Genomic DNA, 13870 nt, shown 5'->3' on the forward strand with positions numbered 1-13870 from the left:
CTATTGTTTGTTTCATTGAACGACATATATAGCTGTACCTCCATATATAAACAAATAGCCTATTTGAGATTGGGTTTTATGTTGATCAGACAAATAACCTGCATCGGCATAGCCAATCATTTTTGACTTAAATTCATTAGAACAAAACAATTTTATATCTGTAGTTCCCCGAAGATATCTAAATATATGCTTAACACCATTCCAATGTCTTTTTGTTGGGGAGGGGCTGAATCTTACTAATAAGCTTACTGCAAAAGCAATATCTGGTCGGGTATTATTGGCAAGATACATCAGTGCTCCAATTGCACTAAGATATGAAGTTTCATCACCAACAAGCTCTTCATCATTTTCTTAAGTCCGAAATGAATCTTTATTTATGTCAAGTGATCTCACAACCATCGAGGTACTCAATGAATGTGCATTATCCATATAAAATCACTTTAAAACTTTTTAATGTATCTTGATTGATGGACAAAAATTCTATTTGTTACGTATTTAATTTGTAGGACAAGACAAAATTTTGTCTTACCAAGATCTTTTATTTAAAATTCTTTCTTCAAACAATCTACAACCTTTGGAAGCTCTTTAGAAGTGCCAATGATATTCAAGTCATCAACATACACAACTATGATGACAAATTCAGATCCAGACCTCTTAATAAAGATATAAGGGCAAATATGATCATTTTTATACCCTCCTTTTAGCAAATACTCGCTAAGGTGATTGTACTACATCCTCCCTAATTGCTTCAATCCGTATAAGGATTTCTGAAGCTTTATTGAACAAGTTTCCCGTGAACTTTTATGTGCTTCAGGAACTTTAAATCCTTCAAGGATTTTCATAAAAATTTCATTGTCCAATGAGCCATATAAGTAGGCTGTGACAACATCCATCAACTGCATATCAAGCTTTTTTATTTATTAGATACCTGAAGGTAATTGCATCTACCACAGTAGAATATGTCTCCATATAATCAATGCCAGGCCTTTGCAAAAATCCTTGTGTTACAAGTCGTATTTTTATCTTACAACTTCATCTTTCTTATTTCGTTTTTGCACAAAAACTTATTTGTACCCCACTGGCTTGACACCTTCAGGCACAGACTATTGGTCCAAAATTTCATATTTTTCGAGTGAAGTCAATTCCACTTGAATTGCATTTTTTTATTTTGGCCAGTTATTTCTCTGTCTACATTCATCGACATATTTTGGATCAAGATCCTCATCTTGTTGTATTACTTCAATTGCAACATTATATGTAAAACTATTGTCTACAACAACATTATTTCGGTTTCACCTTTTTTCCGTAGAGACATAACTTATTGAGATCTCTTTATTTTCATCATTTCCAGGTACTTGAACCTCCCGTGAGGTCTTATCAATTGTTATGTCTTTATGCTCTTCTAGAGCAATTGCCTCCACGTTATGATCAACTTGATCATTTGCTCCTTTCCTTTTTCGAGGATTTTTATCCTTGGAACCAATTGGTTTACCAAGTTTAAGGCGTGGCCTAGACTCATTTGCATTATCATACTATCCAACTGGGACATTAACTCGAATTGGATCATTTACAGCAGGAATATGCGATTTAGTAACCCGTGGAAGGTTAGTAAATGCATCTGGCAGTTGATTTGCAATATTTTACATATAAATGATCCTTTAAACTTCTTGTTCCCATTGATTTGTACGATGATCCAAATGAGATAGAGATAATACGTTCCAATCTATCTTTTTTCCAACTGTTTGTTTTCTCCCCCTAATGTTGGGAAAACAGATTTATCAAAATGACAATCAGCAAATCTGACTATAAATAATTCTCCTGTCATAAGCTCTAGATATTTAATAATAGAAGGAGATTCATAACCAACATACTCACAACCTTCTTTGGGGACCCACCTTTGTGCGTTGTAGTGGAGCAATTGGAACATACACCGCACATCCAAAAATTCTTAGATGGAAAATACTTGGCTCCTGACCAAAAGCCAACTGTAATGGAGAGATTTCATGCTAACTGGTTGGCCATATGCACACAAGTTCTACTGCATGCAAAATAACATGTCCCCGCACTGAAAGGGGAAGCTTTGTCATCATTAGCAATGGTCTAGCTATTAATTGGAGGCATTTAATCAACGATTCTGCTATACTATTTTGAGTATGCACATAAGCAACTAGATACTCAACTTTTATTCCAGTGGCCATACAATATTCAATAAAGGCCTGAGATGTAAATTCACCAGCATTATCAAGATGAATTGTCTTAATTGCATAATCTGGAAATTGTGCTCTTAACCTTATTATTTGGGCCAACAATCTTGCAAATGCCATATTGCGAGTTCATAATAAGCACACATGTGACTATCTTGTAGATGCGTCTATCAAGACCATAAAATCCTTGAATGGTCCACATGGAGGGTGTATAGGTCCACATATATCACCCTGTATACGTTCCAAAAATATAGGGGATTCAATCTCAACTTTAGTTGCTGATGGTTTAATAACCAATTTTCCTTGAGAACAAGCAATAGAAGAGAATTTCTTAAATTGAAGAATCTTCTTGTTCTTCAATGTGTGCCCATTTGAATTCTCTATTATTCTGCGCATTATGTTAGAACTGGGATGGCCCAGCTGATCATGCCAAATGATAAAATCATTAGAAGTAGTAAATCTTTTATTTACTATGGCATGTGATTCAACCATACCAATATTTGTGTGATACAGCCCAGAAGAAAATGCGAGTAATTTTCACGCACATATTTTTTCCCGCTTTTATTGTAGTAATATAAAAGTATTCAACCTTTTCTTCGTTAGAGGTCTCAACATGGTATCCATTTTGGTGAATAAATTTGAAATTCAACAAGTTTCTTTGAGACTTACTACAATACATTGCATTATTGATTGCTTATATGAGTCCACCAAATTATAGAGTACCTAGTCCCGTATGAGACTGATACATAGAATATTGTAAAGGCTGAAAGTAAAGAAGGCAAGAGATTTTCCTACGTGGAAAAATCCCACACAAGGGGATCAAAAAACCACGACCTACTATTGTAGGCTTTTCACTCAACTAACTTTTAATCTACCTATTACAAGTCACTTTGCAAAAACCCTATTGCAAAGACTTTAAACTAACTTGTGATGCAACCACCACAAGCCACTCTTTAACTCTCCTAGTTACAGAGGATTTAACTTATGACTATTTCTAGTCACAACATAAACTCTAAAGTTTACGAATTTAGTTTGCTCCTAAAACAACGCTTCTAAGAAAGCAAACTAGGAATTACAATGTAGAACAATTAACAAGATTATAACTCAAATATGGATATATATAAGACTTCATTTAGAAACTGATCCTTAGTGGAGTTGTCTTCTTGTTCTTAACACACCAGTGATTTCAATGCCGGATCGATGCTTCTTCTTAAGAGAATACCACTGGATGAGGCATCCATAGAAAAACCTGCATCGATAACATTTTCATACCCCAACAGGATTAACAAATTTGTCACCTAAGGGGTAATACAGGACCAGGTCCTGAGTTCCTCTAAGGTATTTCAACTCTTTTGTGGACACCTTACAAGTAGGATTCCTACGGACTTGCACTTTGGATTCTATTCAGGAGCGAAGAGAGAAGGAAAACATGTTTATCTAACTCTTAGAATAAAAGAATGATTGACTTTGATTAAAGAGGGAGATGTGGAGATTAATTTGATTTCCCACACTTTGTGTTCTGCTACTTGTACCGTGCCATGAGTTGCATCCTTGATCCTCTATCAGCTTCAGTGGTAAGAAGTGACGTACCAGGTTCTTTGTGAGACATGGATAATGATGTTGCATTGCATTTCACCATTCCTCTTCATCTTACTTATTTTGTCATCGTTTCTTTCTTGGCAAGAGGAAGTGTCTTATTGTAGACCCCATGGGCACCCCTATCATTCAATGTGCCCTTTGCTAGAGACATTCTGGCCTTGTTTCGTGGATTGTATTCCAGAGGAATTCCTTTGCTCATCCCTTTTCATTGAGCTTCCCTGACTAATCCTTCCTGTTGTCGAGGACATAGTATTCTTGTCTGTTCAGTTCTTTCTTTCAGCAATATCACTTTACTCATCTCATACCACCAGCTTATGGGAATTCACACTTTGTTGAAGTGGATGTTCTTGTTTCCTTTGTCAGCTGAGACCACTTGGCGAGTTATCAGATTGGTGACTGCACTCTTTAGGCCATTCACATAGCGCACATTCCTACTTGAGTGCCAAAAGAACTTATCTACCTTTTCATTCACTTGAGAATGTACCCTTTACTTCCTTCTTAAGGATACATTCCCTTCCTGCAGGGTTGTTAGTGAGAAGAGATTCATGTTCTTTTTAGCTGCATGCTTTACGTATCCATTGTCCATGATCCATAGCAGCCAACTTCCTCTCATTGTTCCCTACTCATGCAAATCAAGGGTTAGATTTAGGAACCCAAACTAGTTTGGGTCCCTTGTTACTATAAAAAGGATTAATGAGGGCTTTCCTAGTCCACGCAGGCAACATACACTTTTTGCAAGTGGTACCTGGTCTTTTGCTAGTAGTCACTCTCTCAATAAACGCTTTGTTCTTCTAAGAAGACTGAACCCTGGCCTGACAATTTTCTTTAAAATGTCTATTGTTTCCACAGTGGGTACATAGCCAGTTATCAGGTACAGTGACATACTTGTTGTGTGGGTTGTAGGGAGTTTTCTCACTTTGGAACCCGATGACCTGCTTGTTCCCACTATTGTTTAGATACATAGTAGTAACAACATTTGAGGACTAGGTCCACTTCAAGGATTTCTCAAGATCATTTCTTACTTTCTCCAACTCGGATTGGAGTTGCTTATTCCTCTCGAGTTCACTGCAAAGACTAGTTTTTACAGCAGTTAACTCCTTTTCCAGCAAGATGTGCGACTCACTGGCTACTTCCTTCCCTTTCCCAAGACTTACTTTCCTATGTTCTCTATTGAGTCCCTCAATGGTTTCCTCTAAATCAGCGCATATCACTAGAAGGTCATCTCTTTCCTCTTCAATGGAGGCAATATTTCTTCTAAGGAATGTTTCTCATTGCTAATACCTTCTATTGTTTCTTTTATATCAACAACTACTACCATAAGATCTTTTCTCTCACTCTCCACACTGGTTATTTTTTCATTTAGGGCCTCCTTCTCTAGTTCAAGATTAGTTATGGTTTCATTTAAGTCCACTATACATACCACTAGATCATCTCTAGATTGTTCGGCCTCCCCTAGTTCTTCAGTCAAGATCTCCTTATCATTTACAAGACTATAATAAGTGTCAATTAGGACATTTAATAAAGACCTTAGTTTCTTAGAGGAATAGAATTTCAGATTTTTCTGAACATCCCTGAAGTTTACCTCATCGTCTTCATCTTCTTCATTATCATCATCTGAGCCATCAGCGCAAACAGTGAATCGTACTTTATTGCTTCAGTTTTCACTACCATCATGGAACTGTTTTCTGCATCTGATTCCCTTTCGGATTCACTTGAGGAGTCTCCCCAAGCAGCAAGAGCCTGCTTAGCGATATTGTCTGCAGTATTTTTTCGATTGAATCTTTTTTTTGGAACCAGGTTCCTTCTTCCAGTTTTGTTAGGATTTTGCTTGTACTGCTCCTGTTTCGTGAGAGGGTAGTCTTTGATGAAATGCCCTGGCTTTCCACATCTGTGACAAAGATCGTTGTTCTTTGTTTTGCTTAAACTGGCCCACTTTCGTATGCCACTATTTCTTTGAACCATTTTTGAAATCTCTTAGTAAGATAGGCCATGTCACTCTCTTTATCACTTGAATCATTCCTTTTAGCCTTAAGCACCAGGTTCTTTTCCTTCTTATGCTCTCTTCTTTCACTGTCTTTCTTTCTCTTCATCTCGTATGTTTTCAGATTACCAATCAACCCATCCTTGGTTAAGTCTGTAGATCTTTAGCTTCTGTGATGGCATTTACCTTACTTTCCCAAGACCTGGGTAGAACATTGAGAATTTTCCTTACAAGCTTGTTTCTAGGAATGACATCTCCAAGTGAGTGAAGCTCATTTATGATGGAGGTGAATCTGGTGTGCATATCTTGTATGGACTCGTCATCCTTCATCCTGAAGAGCTCGTATTCAGTGGTGAGCATGTCGATCTTGGATTGTTTGACTTGAGTGGTTCCTTCGTGTGCAGTTTGTAAGGCTTCCCATATCTCCTTGGCAGTATCAAAAGCTGATACTCTATTGTACTCATCAGGTCCTATGCCACACATCAAGATTTTTTTGGCACGATAGTTCTTTTCTACAGCTTTTCTGTTAGTGTTGCTGTACTCTCTTCTCCCTTTGGGCACCAATGGTCCTGTTTCTTCAAGTTTCTTCATGGGAACATGTGGACCATTACGAATGATGTCCCACAGTTCTGAATCTTCAGCCATTATGAAATCATGAATCCGAGTCTTCCACTAGCGGTAGTATTGACCATTGAATCTGGGAGGTCTATAGGTTGATTGTCCTTCTTCAAAATTTGGTGGAGCAGCCATTTAGGATCCTTCCTTGGTGTTAGCTTGATAGGAGGAATCGCTCTAATACCAATTGATAGCTTATACGAGTCCACCAAACTATAAAGTACCTGGTCCCGTACGAGACTGATACGTAGAATGCTGTAAAGGTTGAAAGTAAAGAAGGCAAGAGATTTTTCTACGTGGAAAAATCCCACACAAGGGGATCAAAAAACTATGACCTACTCTTGTAGGCTTTTAACTCAACTAACGTGTACTCTACCTATTACAAGCCACTTTGCAAAAACCCTATTGCAAAGACTTTAAACTAACTTGTGATGCAACCACCACAAGCCACTATTTAACTCTCCTAGTTACAGAGGATTTAACTTATGACTATTTCTAGTCACAACATAAACTCTAAAGTTTACAAATTTTGTTTGTTCCTAAAACAACACTTCTAAGAAAGCAAACTAGGACTTACAATGTAGAACAATTAACAAGATTACAACTCAACTATGGATATATATAAGACTTCGTTTAGAAACTGATCCTTAGTGGAGTTGTCTTCTTGTTCTTGACACACCAGTGGTTTCAATGCCGGATCGATGCTTCTTCTTCTTGAGAGAATATCACTGAATGCACAAGTGATGGTGTGTCTTGCACCAGGTTGTTTTATCACAAAAGATATCACAATAGATAGTGGTGTCAACTCTTGGTGTACTTTTTCTCAATGATAAGTGACTGCTGCATTGTCTGCACAACCACTTCTGGGCAGTTGCGTTCCAGCTGGACTTTGTGCTTTATGTCAGGACATACTAACTGACCAGGTCCTAAAACTTATGTGAGGACATACACTAAGACCAGGTCCTAGTTGTGTTCCTCTTTCTGTAACAGTTGCCAGATGGTCACTTTCTTCTACTGCATTCCGGCTGTGCACTTGACTTGTACTTTGGTTAGAGAACCCTAAGGGAGCAGATCCCTGTTGTGTTCCTCTTTTTATTGACTGTGTACAGTTACTGACTTGTGCTTTTGTCGGAGAACCCTAAGGGACCAGGTCATCAGGTCCCTGTTGTGTTCCTCCATGTGGTCATTCATCCATTTGCTGATATTCATCCATATGAGATGTGTATCCTGTGGAGCAGGTTCTCTATCTGGTTCTTCACGACAAGTTTGTTAGATCATCAAAATATAAGGTTAATTAAAAACCCATCAATTATTATTAGTCAATATCGTTCCTCCAGGTAGTAATAAGGCTGCTCTTCCAGAGCCCTCAATTAATTGTGTACTACCATATATTACATTAACATAAGCCTTTTTCATAATCAAATAAGAGAAAATTTTCGTTTCTCTTTAATTTTGTGAGTTGTAGCACTATCCCAAAAAGCATAAATCTTCATTACTCATCTTGGATCCAGTTGACGACTGAAATTTTTTATTTTCTTCATAAAAAATCAAAGTTCACCATAAGAAATACGAAAAAAAAAACAACACCAACAACAACATAAGACAACTTAAGTACTACTTGAAAATAAAAACAACTTTAGAACGAGACAAATAAAAATATTGAAAATAAAAATAACAACATAATTGCATTCCCCGGTAAAATGATCAAACTTTAGTTTTGATCCCCAAAAAAATCTTCAACTTCCAAATGAGTTTGATCATCGAGGCCTTCAAAATCATCATCATTCAAAGCAAAATTTTCCTCGGCATTATCATCATTTTTTTTTTAAGGTCCTACCTCAAAATTATTTTTAAAGGTCAAGTGAGACTCAACTGGGGCATTAGCAGAAGATGCTCTGACATTATTTGTCTTTCTTTTGATGGAGTTTTGATAAAGCCTGACAAAATGCTTAGGTGCACGGCATTCAATTTTCCAATGACCTTTCATGCCAAAGCGGTAGTCGTTACTACTTTTGCCTCTTGAAGGATTGTTTTGAGAATCAATATTGTTTACTCATTTTTCATGACCACCACGATGACGATTATTATATCGTATTTTGTCATTGCCATTCCCACGTACATTCATATGGTAATGATAATTATTCTATCTTTTTCCAGACTAATCACGTCTCACTACCACATTAGCTTCAGGAATTGGAACTGACCCTGTGGGACGGGCTTCATAATTTTTCATCAAAACGATATTATGTTGCTCAACCACTAGAAGGTAAGAGATCAATTCAGAATACTTTTTAGAACCTCTTTCACGGTATTGCTGCTGTAATACCATATTTGAGGTATGAAAGGTCACAAGAGTCTTTTCCAACAAACCCTCATCATTCATAACATCCCCACATAGTTTTAGTTGGGAAGATATTCGAAATACAAAAAAGTTATGCTCACTTACGGTCTTAAAATCTTGCAATCATAAGTACATCCACTCATATCGAGCCCTTGGCAATACCATAGCCTTAAGGTGATCATACCTTTCCTTCAAGCCAGCCCACAATTCAAATGGATCTTTCATTGTCAGATATTCAACCTTCAAACCTTTATCCAGATGATGGCAAAGGAAAATCATGTCCTTCGCTTTGTCCTAGCTTGATGCCTCATTACCCTGAGTAATGGTGTCACCAAGGCCTTTAGCAGCTAAGTGAATCTCAGCATCGAGAACCCATGATAGGTAATTCCTTCCAGAAATATCAAGTGCAACCAACTCAAGCTTTGACAAATTTGACATAGTGAAAACTATCAAAAAAGATAAATAATTAGAAATTATTAGGATAATAGTGTAAAGAAACGATTGACATAATATCAAATTTGTGATCTATATACACTAAAGTGATAATTCCACAGAAAAGAATACTATTTTTTTAAAAAATTATTAGAATATCTTTTATGTTAACTAGAGAAAAAATGTCTTCTAACTTTAACACAATTTCGACTGTCCAACAACATAAAACAAGTATTCTTCTCTCAATTAATTCTATTAACATGAAAATTAGCAACTTCCACGTGACGATCATGCAAACAACTTAAAATAAAGAAACATAGAATTTTTTATTTTTACACATGTCCAGAGATGTGAGAAATTTAAAACTGCATATTAAAGACACTAATCATGGAATCAAAATATACCACTGTCACGACCCTAAACTCGGACCCGGTCGTGGTGGCGCCTCTCATGAAGACAAGGCCAGCCGACACATTTCCCACTTCATTTTAAGCAATTAAAATTATAAGTTTTAAGTCTTTAACATGATAAAATCCCCAAAATAAGCAGTGAATAGTACAATTTACGAAATTTAAAACCAACACAGCCCAACAACGGGGTGTCACCAGTCATGAGCATCTATAATACAACAAGTCTGAAAGGTTCTACTCAAATTATTACAGAATACTAATAAGAGAAAAGAAATGAGATAGGGGGAGAAGCACGGGGCTGCGAACGCCGAGCAGCTACCTCGTGAACTCCGGAATCTGCTGGAAGCTCTCAACCCTCGCCAGCAGGGCCTGAAGCACCTGAATCTGCACATGGGGTGTAGGGAGTAAGGTGAGTACTCCAACTCAGTGAGTAATAATAATAAATGCAGACTGAGTAATAAGTAACCACGTAAAGGCACAACAACAGACTATAAAGAAGCAGTAAAAGCCAGTAAAAACAGTGAAAGTAAGTAAAGTTCACCTTAATTCAGTTTAACTTCTTGAAATGTCTTTTTAACAATTAAGCAAGTATTTGATAGGCAAACAGGAAAGAAGAATCACATAAAGGATTGCCCATCGGGCACAATGTCAACAAACTCCGCCCCTCGGGCAATATCATAGAACAACACCAGCCCCTCGGGCTATATCTCACACCACACTGGGTACCCGCGCTCACTGGAGGTATGCAGACTCCTGGAGGGGCCCCTTACGGCCCAAGCGCAATATCAAGCCATCTCGTGGCATCATCACTAGGCTCTCAGCCTCATATCAACAAGCCACCTTGTGGCGTACAAATCTCAGGCCCTCAGCCTCATAATCATAATCAGTATATCCTCATAACATAGGCCCTCGGCCTTACTCAGTCAGAATCTCACAAGCCACTTGGGCAACAGTAAAACATGGTGCTCAACCCAAAATATCATTTAAGTGTTAAAGCAGAGAAACATGGTCGAGTTATGAAAACAGTAGAATATAGCATGACTAAGTACAAGTATAAAGTTAAAACAATGAGGAAATATCAGTAAAAATCCCTTCAAGGTTCAAATAGTTGGCACGAGGCCCAAATATGGCATTCAACCCAAAACATGATGATACAAAATAGATTTCAGTCAAATACACGGTAAAGTACTCATTAGCGACGGACTAAGCCACAATCCCCAACAATGCACGACCCCACGCTCGTCATCTAGCACGTGTGTCACCTCAATATAGCACAACAATCTGCAAATCCGGGGTTTCATACCCTCAGGACAACATTTACAATTATTACTCACCTTAATCCGGTCCAAACTCTAGCCCGCAATGCCTTTGCCCCTCGAATCGGCCTCAACTCACGTCAAATCTATGCAAAATCAGAATCACGACGTAAAAATATGCTAAGGGAACGAAGCTCATGCGAAAATAATCACTTTACAACATAAATCTCGAAATTACCAAAACCCGACCCTCGACCCATATCTCGGAATTCGATAAAATTCACACCAATAAATTCTTTATCTCCCCAAGGGTTCATACATATCAAAAGTACCAAAATCCGACCATAAATAGTCCCTCAAATCCTCAAGTCTAGGTCTCTAATACAAAGCCCTAGTTTCTCAAATTTAACCCTTAATTTCCATTAATTACAACTTTAATCCGTGAAATAATACCATAGAAACGAGTTTTGGATCCAAAATCCTTACCTCAATGAAATCCCCTTGAAATCCTTCTTCAAATTGCCCAAAAAGCTCCAAACCGACTTAGAAATGGTGGAATAGCTCAAAAATCGCGAAGGAAATAATTTATACCTTCTGGCCCAGGGATTTTGCATCTGCGGCCAAAATCTCACTTCTGCAGTACCACTTTTGCGGTCCTTGAACTGCTTCTGCGGTTTTCACTTAAACCACTCAGACTTCGCTGCGATGCCTAACCCGCACCTGCACCATCGCATGTGCGGTTCTTCTACCGCTTTTGCGGTTCCTGCCAACTTCACCATCTTCTGCATCTATGGGGGTCGCACCTACGGCCTCCCAATGTTAGATTTTTTTATGACAATAGATTCCAACTTCAGCTACCATTCCAAACTTCCATTCTTTCCGTCAACCATCCGAAATTACCCCGAGGCCACCGAGAGCTCAACCAAAAGCACAAACATATCATATACCACTACTCAAACTTGTACCAATCATCAAAACACCTCAAACAACATCGAATCAACCAAAACACATTGGATTCAAGCCTAAATTTCCAAAATCTTGCGAATTATGCTTTTGATCAAAAAGTATATCAATCCTCGTCCGAATGACCTAAAATTTTGCACACACATCCCAAATGACCCAAAAGAACTACTGCAACTTCCGGAATACCATTCCAAGTCCTATATAAAAATCTCACCTACCAACCGGAAAACGGCAAAAATCCAATCTAACACATTCCGCCAAAACACATTCCGATCATGCTCCTAAGTCCCAAATCACCTCCCCAAACTATCCGAACCATAAGAATTCACTTCCGAGCCCTCTAACACATAAGTCAACATCCGGTTGACTTTTCCAACTTGAGCTTCCCCAAAAGAGACTAAGTGTCTCAAAACCTTTCCGAACCCGAGCCAACCAACCCGATCACATATAGAACCGATAAACAAAGCAATAAGAAGTAGAAATGGGGAAAACAAAGCGGTAACTCATGAGACAACTGGCCGGGTCGTCATATCCTCCCCCTCTTAAACAAACGTTTGTCCTCGAACGAGTCAAGAAACATACTTGAAGCCTCAAACAAATGAGGATATCTGCTCCGCATCTCCTGATCGGTCTCCCAGGTAGCCTCCTCCATGGGCCGACCTCTCTACTGCACTTTCACGGAAGCTATATCTTTTGATCTCAACTTTCGAACTTGATGCTCCAAGATAGCTACTGGCTCCACATCATAGTCAAATCACCATCCAACTGAACCGTGCTGAAATCCAGAACATAAGACGGATCCCCAATATACTTCCGGAGCATAGAAACATGAAATATCGGATGCACACTTGACAAGCTGGGTGGCAAAGCAAGCTCATAAACGACCTCCCCAATCCTCTGAAGCACCTCAAAAGGCCCAATGAACTGAGGGCTCAATTTACCCTTATTTCTAAACCTCATAACACCCTTCATGGGTGAAACCTTTAATAGAACCTTCTCACCAACCATGTAGGACACATCCCGAACCTTCCTGTCAGCATAACTCTTTTGTCTCGACTGTGCTGTACGAAGCCTCTCCTGAATCACCTTCACCTTTTCTAAAGCATCCTGTACCAAGTATGTCCCCAATAGCCTAGCCTCACCCGGCTCAAACCAACCAGCTAGAGATCTACACCACCTCCCATACAAAGCCTCATATGGAGCCATCTGAATACTCGACTAGTAGTTGTTGTTATAAGCAAATTCTGCAAGCGATAGAAACTGATCCCATAAGCCTCCAAAATCAATGATGCAAGCACGCAACATGTCCTCCAATATCTGAATAGTGCGCTCGAACTACCAGTCCGTCTGAGGGTAAAAAGTTGTGCTCAACTCAACTTAAGTACCCAACTTTCGCTGCACAGACCTCTAAAAATGCAAAGTAAACTGAGTGCCCCTATCTGAAATGATGGAAACTAGGACACCATGCAAACGAATAATCTCCCAGATATAGATCTTTGTCAACCGCTATGAAGAATAGGTAGTACACATAGGAATGAAGTGCGCGGACTTGGTCAGCTAATCCATAATCACCCAAATAGCATCAAACTTCTTCAAAGTCCGTGGGAGCGCAACTACAAAGTCCATGGTGATTCTCTCCCACTTCCACTTTGGAATATCCATCCGTTGAAGCAAGCTACCTGGTTTTTGATGCTCATATTTCACTTGCTGACAATTGAGACACCGAGCTACAAATCCCACAATGTCTTTCTTGATTCTCCTTCACCAATAATGTCGTCTCAGATCCTGATACATCTTCACGACACCCGGATGAATGGAATACCGTGAGCTATGGGCCTCCTCCAGAATCAACTCCCGAAGCCCATCTACAATCGACACACATATCCGTCCCTACATCCTCAACGCTCCATCATCACCAATAATCACATCTCTGGCATCATCGTGCTAAACTCTATCCTTAAGGACAAGCAAATGAGGATCATCATACTGGCGCTCTCTGATGCGAACATATAAGGAAAACCGAGAAATCACACAAGCCAATACCCGACTAGGCTCCGAAATATCCAACC

General features: G+C 38.8%; 2 protein-coding genes across 2 annotated transcripts; both read right to left on the reverse strand.

Moving 5' to 3' along the window:
- Positions 1 to 2354: 2354 nt before the first annotated feature.
- LOC138880197 (golgin IMH1-like) lies at positions 2355 to 5765 on the reverse strand. Its single transcript, XM_070159872.1, has 4 exons — positions 5386 to 5765; positions 5085 to 5293; positions 4826 to 5034; positions 2355 to 2624 (listed from the first exon to the last, which is right to left on the reverse strand). Exons 1-4 carry the CDS (start codon positions 5763 to 5765, stop codon positions 2355 to 2357), a joined length of 1068 nt encoding a protein of 355 aa, XP_070015973.1.
- Positions 5766 to 5931: 166 nt separating this feature from the next.
- Positions 5932 to 6429, reverse strand: LOC138880198 (uncharacterized). The gene has a single exon (XM_070159873.1). It carries the CDS (start codon positions 6427 to 6429, stop codon positions 5932 to 5934), a length of 498 nt encoding a protein of 165 aa, XP_070015974.1.
- Positions 6430 to 13870: the final 7441 nt, after the last annotated feature.

Source organism: Nicotiana sylvestris, chromosome 10, assembly GCF_000393655.2.
Source record: "Nicotiana sylvestris chromosome 10, ASM39365v2, whole genome shotgun sequence".
Taxonomy (NCBI): Eukaryota; Viridiplantae; Streptophyta; class Magnoliopsida; order Solanales; family Solanaceae; genus Nicotiana; species Nicotiana sylvestris.

Coding starts and splice junctions, on each gene's coding strand:
- LOC138880197 (XM_070159872.1), bottom strand. CDS start 5,765: ATGGTTCAAAGAAATAGTGGCATACGAAAGTGGGCCAGTTTAAGCAAA. Junction 5,294..5,385: donor AAGAAGATGAAGACGATGAG/GTAAACTTCAGG, acceptor CACTTATTATAG/TCTTGTAAATGATAAGGAGA. Junction 2,625..4,825: donor TCCAATCCGAGTTGGAGAAA/GTAAGAAATGAT, acceptor TGGCATGATCAG/CTGGGCCATCCCAGTTCTAA.
- LOC138880198 (XM_070159873.1), bottom strand. CDS start 6,429: ATGGCTGAAGATTCAGAACTGTGGGACATCATTCGTAATGGTCCACAT.